This window comes from Drosophila eugracilis, unplaced genomic scaffold, assembly GCF_018153835.1.
Source record: "Drosophila eugracilis isolate 14026-0451.02 unplaced genomic scaffold, ASM1815383v1 contig_2154, whole genome shotgun sequence".
Classification (NCBI taxonomy): domain Eukaryota; kingdom Metazoa; phylum Arthropoda; class Insecta; order Diptera; family Drosophilidae; genus Drosophila; species Drosophila eugracilis.
The window spans coordinates 1,587,339-1,602,148 of record NW_024573038.1 but is presented as its reverse complement, the minus strand read 5'-3'; the positions used below and the strand labels follow the sequence as shown (position 1 = coordinate 1,602,148).

At 35.5% G+C, this 14,810-nt stretch overlaps 4 protein-coding genes across 4 annotated transcripts; 3 read left to right on the top strand and 1 right to left on the bottom strand.

Moving 5' to 3' along the window:
- Positions 1–1,517: 1,517 nt before the first annotated feature.
- LOC108108692 lies at positions 1,518–4,011 on the top strand. The gene is made up of 9 exons (XM_017216797.2): positions 1,518–1,877; positions 1,940–2,103; positions 2,164–2,343; positions 2,399–2,514; positions 2,574–2,667; positions 2,731–2,907; positions 3,085–3,374; positions 3,436–3,581; positions 3,638–4,011. Exons 1-9 carry the CDS (start codon positions 1,589–1,591, stop codon positions 3,928–3,930), a joined length of 1,749 nt encoding a protein of 582 aa, XP_017072286.1. The 5' UTR covers positions 1,518–1,588; the 3' UTR covers positions 3,931–4,011.
- A 471-nt stretch (positions 4,012–4,482) lies between these two features.
- LOC108108684 (growth arrest and DNA damage-inducible proteins-interacting protein 1) lies at positions 4,483–5,316 on the bottom strand. Its single transcript, XM_017216787.2, has one exon. The coding sequence runs from the start codon at positions 5,266–5,268 to the stop codon at positions 4,570–4,572; it is 699 nt and encodes a 232-aa protein (XP_017072276.1). The 5' UTR covers positions 5,269–5,316; the 3' UTR covers positions 4,483–4,569.
- Positions 5,317–5,664: 348 nt separating this feature from the next.
- LOC108108813 (structural maintenance of chromosomes protein 5) lies at positions 5,665–10,126 on the top strand. The gene is made up of 16 exons (XM_017216999.1): positions 5,665–5,829; positions 5,897–6,269; positions 6,340–6,518; positions 6,588–6,834; positions 6,894–6,992; positions 7,056–7,343; positions 7,396–7,497; positions 7,559–7,767; positions 7,830–7,993; positions 8,072–8,401; positions 8,455–8,672; positions 8,725–8,949; positions 9,085–9,309; positions 9,376–9,533; positions 9,590–9,707; positions 9,764–10,126. The coding sequence occupies exons 1-16, from the start codon at positions 5,756–5,758 to the stop codon at positions 9,857–9,859; spliced, it is 3,105 nt and encodes a 1,034-aa protein (XP_017072488.1). The 5' UTR covers positions 5,665–5,755; the 3' UTR covers positions 9,860–10,126.
- Positions 10,127–11,288: 1,162 nt separating this feature from the next.
- LOC108108677 (ER membrane protein complex subunit 10) lies at positions 11,289–12,488 on the top strand. Its single transcript, XM_017216782.2, has 4 exons — positions 11,289–11,479; positions 11,537–11,704; positions 11,818–12,201; positions 12,258–12,488. The coding sequence occupies exons 1-4, from the start codon at positions 11,420–11,422 to the stop codon at positions 12,327–12,329; spliced, it is 684 nt and encodes a 227-aa protein (XP_017072271.1). The 5' UTR covers positions 11,289–11,419; the 3' UTR covers positions 12,330–12,488.
- Positions 12,489–14,810: the final 2,322 nt, after the last annotated feature.

The following is a 14,810-nucleotide window of genomic DNA, read 5'->3' as shown; positions in this document are numbered from 1 at the left end:
CCAAAGCCACGTGTTGCTAATTACTTGGGTGCCGAAACCCACAAGTTTGCATATGTATTTATGTGGGTAATAGACGTCAAGTGTCGCCCCAAGTGGAAAATAATTATGTATGTACATCTGGCAGTTTTCTTAGCACTTTCTGCCAAGGTACTTGCTTCAATTGAATTTATTGAGTGCAAATGAAGATGAATAAGTAAAAAGGCTTAGCGAGGTTGCTGTCTTATTCAAAGCTTCCGAAGTGTTTGAGTAATAAACAGGACCTAAGCCCATCTTAGATTAATTTGAAACGGATTTTGATTGCTGAACAGAGTAATTTTGATCCTCTTTACTTATTTTTCATAATTTATGTAGTACAATAAAAACATGTTTAACCGTAAACACCTGGAACCACATGCAAAAGTTCAGCAAACTATGAAAGAATTATATGTAAGAAAGCTTTTATCGGTGCATACATAAATATTTACATGTGTAAATATTTATTCCCAGTTGATGTTGAAAATATATATACTGCACCTCCATTAAGGTACTTAGAAAATAATAACATAATTATTTTTAATTTGAAAATAAGTGTTTATTTTTTAAAATATTCGAATGATCGTATATATTTGAAATGAGTCACTTTTTAGGTATTACTTTTATTTATTTTTTATCGAATTTAAAGTTAGTTTTAGTTTTTAGTTTAAATTCTAGTCATTGGATTTTTATTTAAATGTGATTTAACATTTTCCTAAGTTTTTATAAGTAGTAGCATTTTTAATTAATTCAATCTCCCCATAATAAATTATTTATTTAATGGATACCAATCTTTTTATCGCAATGTTGATAGTAGTCGTTTATCTTATCACAAATTACTGTCATAACTAAAATTATAACAAATGGCCATATAAGTGCATATGTTAAGAAAACGTGCTTTTGTAAATTTGAAAATTACGTAAAATCTCTCACTGGTTTACCACTTGCACCTGAAGAACTTCCTAATCCATTCATAACTACTTCTGACTTAACACTTGTTAATTGGGTTCTTTTGACACTCGAATTTTCGTAATTAGTGCACATATCAAAGTTGCCGAGACACGGAAAGGCTCTTATTTCCCGCAGGATGCTTGGCCAACGACAGGTGGGAAGCAACTGTTTGCATATCCAATTGTTCTGGCCAGCTTGAGGAGCAGGGAATCTGGGCGGCAGAGTGCGCAGGCGTTGAAGCCGAATTCCTACATTTACTTCCATGCTAGTGGAACTGAAGGTGGGAGGTAATTTCAGATATACTTGTGGCTTTGGGGCAAACCGAAGTGCTTCAGAATCATGTTAGCCTAATAAGGATGCAAGCTTTTCTCCTTATACTATTTTTGCGGCATCTAAGTTTTGACAAAATCACTCGAAGTGATCAATAAGGAAAAAGGAAGTCTCACCATCAATGTGTATCACCATCAATGTATGTAACTGATCAAGGCCAGCATAGGGCTAGGTTCGATCATAGTACCGTTTCTACTACACTCTTACGTCCTAGAATCCGTTCTGTAATGTAATTCAGTTGCCTTCAAATATTCGATGGAAAAACAACAAAATAATAAAACAAAAAAATAATATAATGACTTCAATAATACAACCCGACTCTTTTGTTCCGCAGGCTCAGGGCGTCCAAGCAGCAATACCAATATGGTTTAAGATTGACTGGAGCCCAGAGATTGAACAGAAGATATACAAGGACTGGGGAACGTACTACTGCCGCCGGCGCCGGGAAAATCTTGGCATACATTACTTTAACAAAGCCCTCACTCTCGGACCTACAGACTTCACCACTCTATATCGCCGAAGTCAGACAAAAAGGAAAAATGCCTTGACAGAAAGTGCTTTAAAGGATTGTCGGGATGCACAGCGTAAGTTACAATTTGTCCTCTTCCAAAATGTTAATATGTTAAATTATTTAATTTCCGTGAAGGAATATTAAATAGTCTGCAACGTAATGATGCGCCGATTAATTTGGAAGTCTGCGATGCCCTCTATGAATTGAATCACTTTGAAAACTCCAAAGCCGAGCTTCACGACAATGCTCGTCTGTTCACTGGTAACAAAACCAAAATTTTTGAACGCCTTCTGGTTGTGGTATGATTGATTTTTGGGTAAATTACGGAGATATCTCCCTTATTTACAAAGTTATCTTAGGTGGACGAAAATATTCAAGATGCGTGTGGTCCTTCGATGACTCAGTTTATATCTGAAAATGACAAACTTATAGTGCAGATAGCTGAAGAACTAAGAAGATATAAGAAAGATACCAGGCCGCTTTGGAAAATATTGAAGGAACAAGAAAAATGCGATGTCCTTAGTATCCCGGAAATAGAAGTTGGCATTTATGATGAATTTGTACTTATCTTATTTACAAGTTTTCTTCACCTAGGATGAAATGCTTTCTCCCTTGGAAATTGCAAGGCGAAATCGTGCCTTCGATGTATTTAACCAAATGTATTTAGATCGGTCTTGGCTAGATATGATTTTTTTGAAACATGTTCGAAAGTAAGCCCCTTATCCGATTTATTTAAATCTTTTATGATCAACATATCTATCTTATTTAGGAATCCTACTCTGCTCTTGGATCAGTGTAAAAAAAGCTATGAGTTCTTACAGACCATCACTACGAAGAAATATGACGAGCTCAAGGGTTTTTTGGTAGGTGAAGCGGTTACTAAATGTGAAGAGAGCATATTTAAATCTTTTTACTATTTGACACAGAAAATGCTAGAAGCACGCAGCCCCATGTACAATATCCGCTACCAGAAGTTCACTAACAAGAAGTTAATGGACAAATTTCGGCAGGAATATCTGTATCGAGTTCAGTACCAAACCAGACGAAATATGATCTCTGCTCTGCGCACTATTCGCTATCTTCGAATAACTAAAAATCTACCAGTAAGGATTTGGCTTTAGCTTATTTGTTTTTAAAATACTTTTGAGAACACAGTTCCTTGTCGTAAAATTTACATTAACTTTGTAGGTTTGATTCGATTCTTTAGGTGATTCTTTTACCTCTCATAGTAACTGTTGTGCCTTATAAGAATTATAATATTTTGCCACTCTCCTTTTCAGAAACTGGCTAACTACGTGGAGGAAGTAATGGGCGACTATGTGGTCAAAAAAACCCACAGGATTATGCCCTGGAAGTTTGAGTTTTTGAACGAGGTATACAACATTTTGGCATTAGCCTTTGTAGATCAGTACACTGTTCCAAAGAACTTTCGATTTGCGGAAAAGAACGCTCTGCTCCGCTTGCTTCGCTTTCCCATGGACAAGTCATTGGAGGTTAAGCCATTCGTATTTGGGGACCGTACCACGCATCAGGGCTTGGATACAGGCGATCCGGCCATGTCAAAGTCGCGGTAGTTAACTTTAAATACATTTTTAAATTGACCTATCCTAATAAGTTTTAATCATTTTCAGTCAAATAGTAAACCGATTCGAGAAAAGGATGGTTTTCGCAAAGTACCCTATCGAAAGATCCTACCTTCTTCATCAGATTGGCAGTGTGCATCTGCAATCTCATAGATTCGACGAATGCTGTTTTAGTGCCCGAAAGTCTATTGAAGGTTCGATACTTTATTCATTTACTGTAAAGTTTTAGATTATTAATCATACTTTTTAGAGGCCATCAAGTGTAACAGCTATATCTGGCAGTTTCTCAGCTATTTACTGATAATTAAAGCCAATGCCGCTCTTCACAAGGTCGAACGAACCGGTGAAGCTCTAGAGAAGTTAATAAAAGTTGCGGATAAATTGATGGAAAAGGATATTCAACAATTTGTAAATGTTTGCATAAGCTGTAACGAGGAGGAATTTAATTTCAAAAAGCAAAGTGTTATGGCAAACAGCCGGCGTGAGAGTGAAAAATCAGTTCGCAGTTCCCTGTCCTTACGTCAAAGCGATTTTGAAGATTGATAAAAAGATTTTATAAATTCTCAGTGAAATAAAAAGAATAAAACCAAAATGGCTATACCAAAATAGGTGCCATAAAATATTTTTGAATTCGTATTGTCTACTGTTACCACAATAATATGATTTTCTAAAAAATTATCTATTTCGGTTTAAACTTTATAACTTTTAATAATAATAATATAATTAATATAGTATCCTAGACGATAATAAACGTGATAATTTTGAAAACAAGACACTATGTATATATTTGTGATAATAAATTACTGATAACCAAAAAAAATATTTTAAAATGAACTAATGAATTTTTATATTATCTGCGCTTTTTAAAATTTATATTTAAAATTTAATTATACATTAAATTTGATATGTAAAAAGATTTTTTTTATATATTTATAAGGAAAGATCTATGAAGATAGCGATAACTTCCTCAAACATTTAAAAGTTTAGTTATTTAGAATTCAAGCTTACTTGTACACCGAAAATTTGTGAAGCTTTAACTTCGATTTTGAATTCTTTGAAATTTTAAAAAATGTATACGGAATCCGGTAAAATAAATATTTTTCTATTGCTGGATATTTATTATTGACGGCAACAGATAACAGTTCTTTGCTTAAATCGATGGTACTAGCAACTATAGTAACTTTACGCAGATGACTTCTCTACCAGCTTGGCCATCATCTTCTCCTCCTTAGCTTTTCGCTTGGCCTCTTTTTGCTTCTTCTTGTCCTCCTTCTCCTTTTGCTCCAGCATCTCCTTAAATCGTTCGTCGCGTGTGTCCACCTTGAAGCCGAAGTGTCGACGCACCTCTTCCACCAGGCGTTCCTTACGTTGTATAGCTGCCGCGGCATCCGCCTCCCGCTTGGCGACCTTCGCATGGAGATCCGCCTTCCACTGCTTTAACTTTTCCATCTTCTTCGCAATGTCATCCTCGCGTGCAGTGATCTTCTCCAGCTCTTCGGCCTTCTGAGCGCGGTTCTTCTGCAACATTTTCATTAGTGTTTCTAGTTGCATAACCTGTCTGTTGTCTTCCTCTCCAAGGGACTCGAAACAGATCTTTGGATTCACATTACTTTCGGCACCGTAACGTCCGAAGGCCTGCCTCTGGTACTTCTCGGTCCGATGTATCCAGGAGTGCGGCTCTTGGTAGGGCAATTTGTTCAGGAGCACATTTTTATGTTGTGGTTGCAGGCCGGATCTGTCCACCGCCTGGGGATATGCCGGTAGGTCATTCTCGTCACCAACCATGGCTGCCGGCAGTTCGGCTTTTGCAGAGCTTGAGTATTGTAAGCATGACTGTAGTGCAGGAAGTCTGGCTAGACTGTTTATTTTGCCAAAATTCATATTTAATTGCCTTAGTTTAAATAGTTATGAGTGCTTAATAGAGATGAAACAAAACCATAGCGATAGACATCAGCAGCTATCGATTTATTAAAATAATGTAGACGGAATAGAATAGGCTGTTCACACTAACGAATCAAGATAATCTTATTCAATTAAAAATAATTTATTGATTTAAATTTATATGTTGTCAAAAATTTTTGGTGTTAGCAAATGTAAGAACAGCAAACGGACTGAGATAAAAGAATTGTGCTTTGATTTAAGAGCTTGTGGGAACAGTGCTGTTGTCCTAAATAAAACTGAGTCACATATTTAAGGGGCCCTCTTAGGATTACAACGATGTTTTTATTCAAATGTTATCGATATTTATTTAACGTGCCTTATTGCCTTAATGCGAAACAGAAATCCAGAAAGCGCGGACTCGTTTTAAAAGGAATTGTATTCTATTTAAAAAGTTGAAGATAAAAACAAGTGAAGCTGACTCGTCGTTATGGGTGGACACCGTGCCCTAAGTTCCAAGCAACTGGCGGGACGTATTCATTCAGTTTACTGCAAAGATTTCGTGTAAATTCAAGTCTTAATGGTCCGATTCGTAAATCTCTGATCTTTTTATTTAAAATTCAAATTGCAGGTCCTACAGTGAGATTACTTTTCATCCGAAGCACTATTTAAACGTCCTGACGGGTCCTAATGGCAGTGGCAAGTCCACAATTGTGTCTGCCATTATATTGGGCTTGGGCGGGGAACCGATTCTGTTGGATAGATCCGCTAGTGTTGCTGACTACATACAGAGCAACAAAACCTCGGCCACGATTATTGTCCGGGTGTATGGACGAACAGTAAACAGCACGGAGTCATTCCGGCGCATCATTAACTCGAATGGATCTTCCACCTTCTCTGTAAACGGCCAGGACACCTCCAAGAAAAACTTTCTGGCTGCCGTATCTTCCTACAACATACAAGTCAGCAATTTGTGCCAGTTCCTTCCGCAGGATCGGGTTCAGGTAATTTGCCTTGAAATTGATTGACTTTTAAATCTTAATATTATATATTATATTTATATTTATGTTTTAGGACTTTTCCAAGATGAATCCTCAAGAGCTTTTGCTGAACACAATGTCTTCCGTATGTGACGATGAGCTGACCAGCAATTTCAATCTTTTAAAGCAGTTGCGCACACAACAGACCAATGCCAATACCAATCGGGAAAAGGAGAAAAGTGATCTGGTGAAAAAGAAAAAAAGATTGGAACAGTAAGTCATAACTTTCTGTACTAATGATTTACAAGACTATTTAATGCATTTCCAAATTTTATTTTGTAGGTTGCAAATGACTGTTGCGCACTATAAGGAACGCGAGGAAGTCAAACAAAAACTTCAAGTCTTTAGTGCGAAGAAATTGTGGATTGAGACCCAGAATGGAGAAGCAAAGGCAGCTCAATTGCAAACACAAGTTAACAAAGCCAAAACTCAAAGCGACATAATGAAGGAGCGACACAACCAACTTGTCATGGCTCAAGAACAAATTGAGAGAAGAAAAGTCTCACTGAGACAAGACTGCTTGGAAAAAGTAATTGTTGGCTGAATGCAATTTTTCTACAAAATTATTTGATTGGTATCTTTTTTTAGACGCGTTCATTAGATAAGTCTGTAGCAGAACAAAATGCTTTAGAAAGTCAGATTGATTCCCTAAGACAAGGAATTCGGGGCAAAGAACTTGAATTAGAGGTTGGTATTTGTTTTTGAAGTATTCAAAATGTATATATTTATATTATTTATTCTGTTAAATAGCAAAACATCCAAAAATCAATTAGAAACGCCGCAGAAGCTGACAAAGTGAAACAATTAGTGGACAATAAAAACGAGGAGTTAGAAGACTTCAATAAAAGCAGGCCTCAGATCCTTTCGGAACTGGAAAGAGTTAAAACAGCATGCGATGCAGCACGTCGTAAAGCCATGGAACAGTATAAGCGAAGAAAACAACTTGAGCAACAACTAAATGATGAAAAGATTCCAGAAATCACAGCTTATAAGCACAAAATAGATCGACTCAAAAACGTCAAGTTGCAGAAAATTGAAGTAAATATTTTGGTTTACATTAACAAAATATACTGCATGTTATGTTTTTCAGGAAATTAGAATGCGTAATCCAAATTTAGTTAAAGCTATGAATTGGTTGTCACAAAATAGACAGAGATACAAATTGAACGTATACGATCCAATGGTACTTGAGGTAAGCTTTCTGCATTATTGCACACTAAAACTAATATGTATTAAAAATAAATCACCTTTAGCTTACCGTAGAAAATCAAGAAGACGCCAAATACCTGGAAAATGTTGTATCTCAGCGAGACTTATTTGCATTTGCATGTGAGGACAAAGAGGACATGTCGGACTTGATAAACGAGTTGTGTGTGAAACAAAAATTGGGAGTCAACATTATATATTGCGCACCAGCCGATAGAGTAATGTACAATCCAAGTATTTCAAGAAATGATTTGCGGTATGTAAACGATCAAATAAAATCTAAATTAAGTGAAGATAATTATTTAAATGTCCCTACAGTCCCTTGGGTTTTCGTGCATATCTTGTGGAGCTCGTAAGCGGACCGATACCATTAATAAACAAGCTTTGTGCTTCCTACTCGATTCATAATATTCCCATTGGCACAGAAGCCGTTGGCAATAATACTTCAGCCATTCCGAAAAATATTCGAGTTTATTTTGGGGGTGTGTATACTTTAATAATTTTATTGTTTATTAGAGTCTTTCCTTTACGAATCTTACTAATTTGGTAGAATATTTCAGGAAATAAGAAATTTGTTGTGACGGCATCTCGCTATCGTTCCGATACAATTCTTACGGAAAGCACTATCAGGGGAAAAAATCAACTAATTACAGTGGATTCACAACAACTAGAGCAGGTCAAGAAACTGTGTTTCGAAGCCGTGAAAGAAAGTGACAAAATTAGGAACGCCATAAGCCAAACCGACAATGAGTTTGAACGGCTGCAAGATGTAACAAAGGATGAACAAGAAAAGAAACGAAAACTTGACCAAAAAATAACTCATTTTAATAACCTAAAAAGCGAAGTTGAAACTCTCAGGAGAAAGTTGGAAATCCTTCAGAGTAATGACGGTAAGTGTTGATCAATGCGCCAAAGTATTAGCATATATGAACTGTATTTTCAGCACTGGACGCTCTTAAAGACAATTTCCATGAAAGCATGAGGACAGACTTAAGAAAAATTGTCAATTTCGAGCGGCAATTGGCAAACTGCTTGGAAAAAGTGAGTCGTCTTACGATTGAAAAGGAATTAGCCCAGACAATGGCATCTGTTTATATGGTGCAACATGAGAGTCAAAGTGAAGCACTCAAGGAAAGCGAGCAACAGAGTTTATCAGCAACCGTAAGCGAACATTCAAAGATTGGATTCAATATTTAAAAGTTGTTATTTTTAGAGAGATTTCCAACAATTGATAAAGAGCTTGGAAAATCAGATTAATGATATAAACAAACGAAAGAGCGACATTCAGCGTTTGTGTGACGGAGAAATTCCAACCAGTTCGAAATTTCCATTTAAGAAGGAATTCAAGGATTTAGAAAACATGGATTTGGCCGGAATACTTGAAGCTATACATGACTATCAGGCTCGTTTGGAGTGCATGAAAAGCGTTAACTCCGAGGTGGATATAAGAAATGCTTATTTTATTAATTACTATAGATTATTTAGTTGTTATTTATTATTTAGATTACATAAATACCCTTTACAAAACTGATTATTTAATTAAAGGATCTACTTTTCTTAAATGAATATCCAGGCAATCGACAGCTATCAGCAATTGCAAAACGAAGTCAAAACGCTGGAGGAGGGAATTCAAAAATCTGTTAGCCAAGCCAAAAACATCGAATCTGAAATGTCAAATTTATACGACAAATGGGTACTCAAACTAACCAGCTTAGTAGAAACAATAAGTACAAAGTTCAGCGAGTTTATGGAGTCAATTGAATACGTTGGGGAAGTAGTTTTATCCAAAACTGATAAGGTAATAAGTAATATTGCGTTAAATAATTTTCGAACATTTTACTACAATGCCATTTTCTTTTTTCAGTTCGACTTCGATTCGTACGGCATTCAGATAATGGTCCAGTTTAGGAGAGGTGCCCAGCTGCAGCCATTGGATAAGTTCATTCAATCTGGAGGCGAACGGGCCGTATCAATTGCAATTTACTCATTATCATTGCAACATGTTACTCATGTGCCATTCAGGTATTTATAAACCAAAGTATTTATTTAATAGTAGATTACATTTTGCCATTTTTCAGGTGCGTCGATGAAATAAATCAGGGCATGGACGCTAAAAATGAGCGCCACATATTTGATTTACTCCTTAAGGAGGCCACAAAGCACGGTTCTGCTCAGTATTTATTTGTAACACCTAAGGTAAATAAAATAAAATTAATATATTAAGAATTTAAAATTAATTATTTTTTTTTTAGTTGCTTCGAGATCTGAACTTCAACGAACATTTATGCGTTTCGATTGTACACAACTCAAAAACAGTTTGTAATGGCATGAAATTCCCAAATATTTAAAGCGTTCCGGATTTGGAAAATAAATCTTACATAGATATGTTTTTACTTGATATTAATATTAACGTTAATATTAATGTTTTTATTTTTATTTTTTTTAAATCTGAGCATTTATACGTTTCCATTGTACACAACTAGAAAACAGTTTCTGATGGCATGAAATTTCCAAAATATTTTTAAAATTCCGACTCTTGAAAAGTGTTACATGAATCTGTTGTCATTACATATTAATATATTATAGGCGTTTACAATAAAAATATTTCATTTTAATATTTATTCTTTTAACACAAAAAGTGCTCAAATGGGGTCTTACCACTTAATGGGAATGCATCCGTTTTAATGTAAATTAAAATGTTAGCTAAATGACCATTATTGCTGCGATTTCTTTTAAAACTGTTGGTTTAATTCAACAAAAAGCTTGTGAGCTGCCGAACTAAAAATTATCAAGCAAGTCGAAAGTCAATGATGCCTGACGATTTTCTCGGATTTCAGCTCGGCCTCGTTTTAAAACCTTACAAAAGCACCTTTATCTTATTTCACTTTTATATCTTTTTAACACTATAGTCATAATAAAATATTAATGCATTTTTTTTTTTAATATTTTCAACTTTAGTTCAAAAATTCGGCTACCTTAACGAAATTAAAATATCGAGACAGTAGTTGCAATGATTATAAAGTCAGCATTTACTTTAAAAAAAGTTAAGCAAAATCTTTTTAGAGGGTTAAAGTAAAAAAACGATGTCATCATATTTATGAATATTCCATTACATCATATATTGAATGCTAAATCCGATATTACCGATTCCTCATCGCTAACTATAAAAGAACAGGTTATTTTCAAATAGTTTGTCAGTTTTGTATTAGCCTTAAAAGAAGTCGGGACTTATTCGAAATCCGCGTGTGCCCCCATTATGGTTGGGATTTTTTAGATCAGCAGTTATTGCTATACAGCCATATTTATAAATCTTCTACTGGCCTACTAAGTCCCAACATAATGAGAGTAAAAACCACAGGTTACGATAATGGTGTTAAACTTATAAATCTTAAACAAATTAACATTAAAAGTGGGAAATACACATGTTTTTAAAACATTTTACCCTGTTTAAGTTATAAGAGGAAGTGTACATGAAATCGCATTTAAATATCTTTAAGCCTTCTTTTATAAATAATGATAAACAATTTGTTTTAAAAAACAAAATTCAAATAATAGTAATTATTTTTAATATCTTTTTTTAATTATAACCAGAAATAATAACGAAATTCTTAAGGTGTTTCCTGTAACAAAAATATCATAGTTCTTAGCTTACTAATTTCCAACTAAAATATGTATATATTTTTCAATTCATATAACCAAACTTATTAGAAATTGTTAAATTGCGTTACACGCAGTTATCAACGGGTATTTCGGAAGAAATAGAATACCCCAAACTTGAGCTCAATCATTTTAGTATGTTTCTTTAGACATTATATGGTTATATGAGTAGTCAGAGTCGGCCACACTATTCGTAACATCCCTCGTACCATTGGCAAATTGAAATAAAAATTGACATTTATTAAGGAAAAATGAATTTGAAGTTTGAATTTGTGCTCTGTCTTCTGTTGGGCGTAGTGTCTAGCAGCTGGGTAAGTTATAAACCAATGTAAACTACAAATTTTATAACTGAATAATTTTACGTGTAGGCATTTTTGGACCATGATAGTTGGATTACAATTGAGCTGCAACACTCTCTGGCTGCCAACTCGGATAGCTTTGGCTTCCGCGGGAATGTGACTATTCCAAGTCTCAATTCCGGACTGGCTAATGTGGAACAACCATCTTTAAGTAATGCCGAGCTTGGTTTGCTGAAGGTAATAGTGGTTTTTAGTAGCCGGCAAATTGGAACAGCCCGTGGGGTTTATTGAAGTCTTTGACACTTACATGATCTTATTTTATATTACCTTGTAATTTCTTACTGTTTAAGAAACTGGCTCTGCAAAATGAGTTTTACCGCTTGAAGGCCACGGTGGTCTACTCGAATGGCGCCAAGGCCCAATTCATCACTTCCAACAAGGCCTGCCGTCTGCTGCAAGCACAACTGAACGATGTACTTTGGGTTTCGCTCGATCCTTCTGGGTACGTTACCGGCATCACTGTCTCCCAGGATTCTGCTCCCGCCACTGTTGAGTGCAGCAAAGAGGACGTGGATAAGCTGGTTGAATCGCAATTTAGCACCGACGTCCTGATCCGCCACGCTGAACTGGCTCCCGTGCCTGATACCGCTGGTTTTATTCAGAAAGTGGAGCGGGAGCGAGAAGCCAGGGAGCGTGGTGAAGTCCGTGATAACCGTGGTTTCTTCGCCAAATACGTAAGTGAAAGTATTCCACTAATATCTTTTGTTCTAACCTAATTATTAATTTTCAGTGGATGTACATCGTACCGGTGGTTCTGCTTGTTTTCATTTCTGGAGCCACAAACCAGGACGGTGCAAAATAAGTAGTTTGTATTAGTTGGTGCACTTTTGTTTGTTAGCATTTCATAATTACAATTCCTTAGCAATTTTCCGTTAACCAAGTCATAGCAATTAAAGCTTATGTAAAATAAACCTATTGACTCAATTTAATTTGAATATATGTGCCTTTGGTAAGAACTTCATATGCTTTGGGATTATTTTAAAATTAAAGAAGGACACTTGTGTATAATTTTTTTTACAATTATACCAACAAAAAAATGGCAGAGATTTTGTCTACGATTTATTTTAGCAAAGCTGCGACTGTGTGTTGCCAGCGATAGAGACCGAAATGTAAAGGGACGAGCCGAGCGATCGGCGACTCGCGAGCGCTTATCTCGTCTTGTCTTACAGAGCGATGCGTATGAAACAAAATCTAATTTTACAGGAGCTTTTCCTAGGATTAGTCTCTTAGAATCATAGTAACATACGATAAGATTAAAACTTAATTTTTATTGGAACTGTAGGGCTTTCAGTTATAATATTTTACAGGGTAGTAAGACATAATCTGGCTAACAATTTTCCATTAGGAGATAAAAAAAAATAGAGATTTTTTTGCGGAAATATCGAATTTATTCTTGCAAAGGCTAATATTTTTAATGATTTAAGTGTAGAATCCCAATAGGGAACTTTTAGAAACTGAGAAAAGACAACCGAAATGACAAAATGGATGGGTTTTTAAGAAGTGTAAGGAGCGATCCTGGTTCGTAAGTTCGTAAAACTTTTTTAACTGCCTCTTCCTTAATTTATCCCGGAAATTGCATTTTAGATTTAATATGGCTGTGTGTACGTTACTGTTTTACTATAACTTGTGTCTAGCGCATCCATAAGGTAAAAGAGGGTTCTCGTAAATATGAATTTCAGAGGACATAACTAAATTAAGTTTGATAGAAGTTTTGATCTTGACATATCTCTTAGTTCCGAAAGCCGCTTTTTTAAACCCGTATGCATGTGGAATTGCTAGATCTAGCCGTTAAAGGTAAAACATTAGCCTTCTCAATTATCATAAATCTTTTAAAGTTTAAAGTTAAAAGTGAAAGTCTCTGAATTTTTAATTTGTCCAAAATAAATGTAAAAGAAATCCGTCATCTATAAACTGTGTTGCATTTTCCTGTAATTTATCTACATACACTGACGAGCAAAACTGTAACACGAGTTCATTGTTTCAACTTCACACATACTGAAAGTTTGGCGTGTCATTTCCGTTAACTGATAACAAATGGCTTTTAATTTTGCTAAATAGTAGTAAATGATGCAACCTATAAAACATGACTAATTTCTTTAAAATGCGTGCATTAGAAAAAAAGTTACAGACCTTTGAAGTTTAAACAGTTAACTCGTGTTACAGTTTTTGCTTTTAATGTATATTTTACTTGAGTAAAATACCAACTTCTGTTGTGAATGATCAAAATGTAATTATTTCTTTGTAGCCATGTTGTATGTGTTATATTCGCTTGGATTGTTTTCAATTTGGGCTTAATAAAAAGATACTCCCATTTCTGGGTGGCAATGGCTATCTCCTCTCTTATGTATGCAAATACTAAAAATAGTAACCATTAAAATTAGCAAATGAAGTCCTAGTACAGTCTTAATTTAGACGCATTAATCCAAATGAAGGTGTAAACCGTAATTAAATGCCTTTTATACCGCAAGTGACGGGGTTTCCGCTGAGAACCGTGAATTACACGGTCGCTTACCCACGGACCACCCCGAAATTGACTTGAGCGCGATATGCGTGCCAAGTGGTTGCAATTCGAATTTGTAATTACTTCCAGGGCAGGCAGCAGCAGACTGCTAGTGGAACCCCCAACATTTGCTAAAAAATAAAAAAAAACAATTTCCAGTGCGGCGAGGGCCACGGCTACGTGACAATTTGCCGATACCCAAATTTCTCCATCGACCATGAGAAACGCCCCCAATGGCGTAAAAAACGAATCGCCCGTGGGCTTGTTTTTTCTACCCACAAGGCGAGCCAACATGTGGTAACCCATAATTTACGCCTAGGGATGTTATGATTTTGATTATATTAACGACTTCAAGAATAGTTCATTGTACATACTTTAATGGGACTCAAGCTTGCACTCTCTGCAATCGAAATGATACAGTATTTTTAAAAAGGTTAGTCATATCATTTTCACCTGATTCCCTTTTTATGTATATTAATGCGCGCATTTCAAAATGTTTGTTGTTATGAAGACTTATACTCCTTACTGGTAGAATAAGAAGGTTTTATGCATTCTTTAAAAAGTTAGAAAAACATTTCATACCAAGTAAGATATTTATATAGTTATATGTGATCACTAGTTGATCAATATCATTAGACGTGTTTGTATGTCGGTACAATGTTGAGATCTCCGAAACTATTAGAGCTAAAACATCGGGATCAACCAATCAGACTATACACCTAACTGCGCAGCTTAAATTTTTCTGTAAAGTGGTTCTTATATTATGTGTATATTGCTAATCAT

Excerpts from the sequence above, each read along its gene's own strand:
- LOC108108813 (XM_017216999.1), top strand. The coding sequence starts at position 5,756 with ATGGGTGGACACCGTGCCCTAAGTTCCAAGCAACTGGCGGGACGTATT. Across the intron at positions 8,402-8,454 it reads AATCCTTCAGAGTAATGACG|CACTGGACGCTCTTAAAGAC; the intron begins GTAAGTGTTGAT and ends CTGTATTTTCAG. Across the intron at positions 9,534-9,589 it reads GTTACTCATGTGCCATTCAG|GTGCGTCGATGAAATAAATC; the intron begins GTATTTATAAAC and ends GCCATTTTTCAG.
- LOC108108677 (XM_017216782.2), top strand. The coding sequence starts at position 11,420 with ATGAATTTGAAGTTTGAATTTGTGCTCTGTCTTCTGTTGGGCGTAGTG. Across the intron at positions 11,480-11,536 it reads GCGTAGTGTCTAGCAGCTGG|GCATTTTTGGACCATGATAG; the intron begins GTAAGTTATAAA and ends TTTTACGTGTAG. Across the intron at positions 11,705-11,817 it reads CCGAGCTTGGTTTGCTGAAG|AAACTGGCTCTGCAAAATGA; the intron begins GTAATAGTGGTT and ends TTACTGTTTAAG.
- LOC108108684 (XM_017216787.2), bottom strand. The coding sequence starts at position 5,268 with ATGAATTTTGGCAAAATAAACAGTCTAGCCAGACTTCCTGCACTACAG.
- LOC108108692 (XM_017216797.2), top strand. The coding sequence starts at position 1,589 with ATGACTTCAATAATACAACCCGACTCTTTTGTTCCGCAGGCTCAGGGC. Across the intron at positions 2,515-2,573 it reads TTTTTGAAACATGTTCGAAA|GAATCCTACTCTGCTCTTGG; the intron begins GTAAGCCCCTTA and ends TATCTTATTTAG. Across the intron at positions 2,668-2,730 it reads ACGAGCTCAAGGGTTTTTTG|AAAATGCTAGAAGCACGCAG; the intron begins GTAGGTGAAGCG and ends TATTTGACACAG.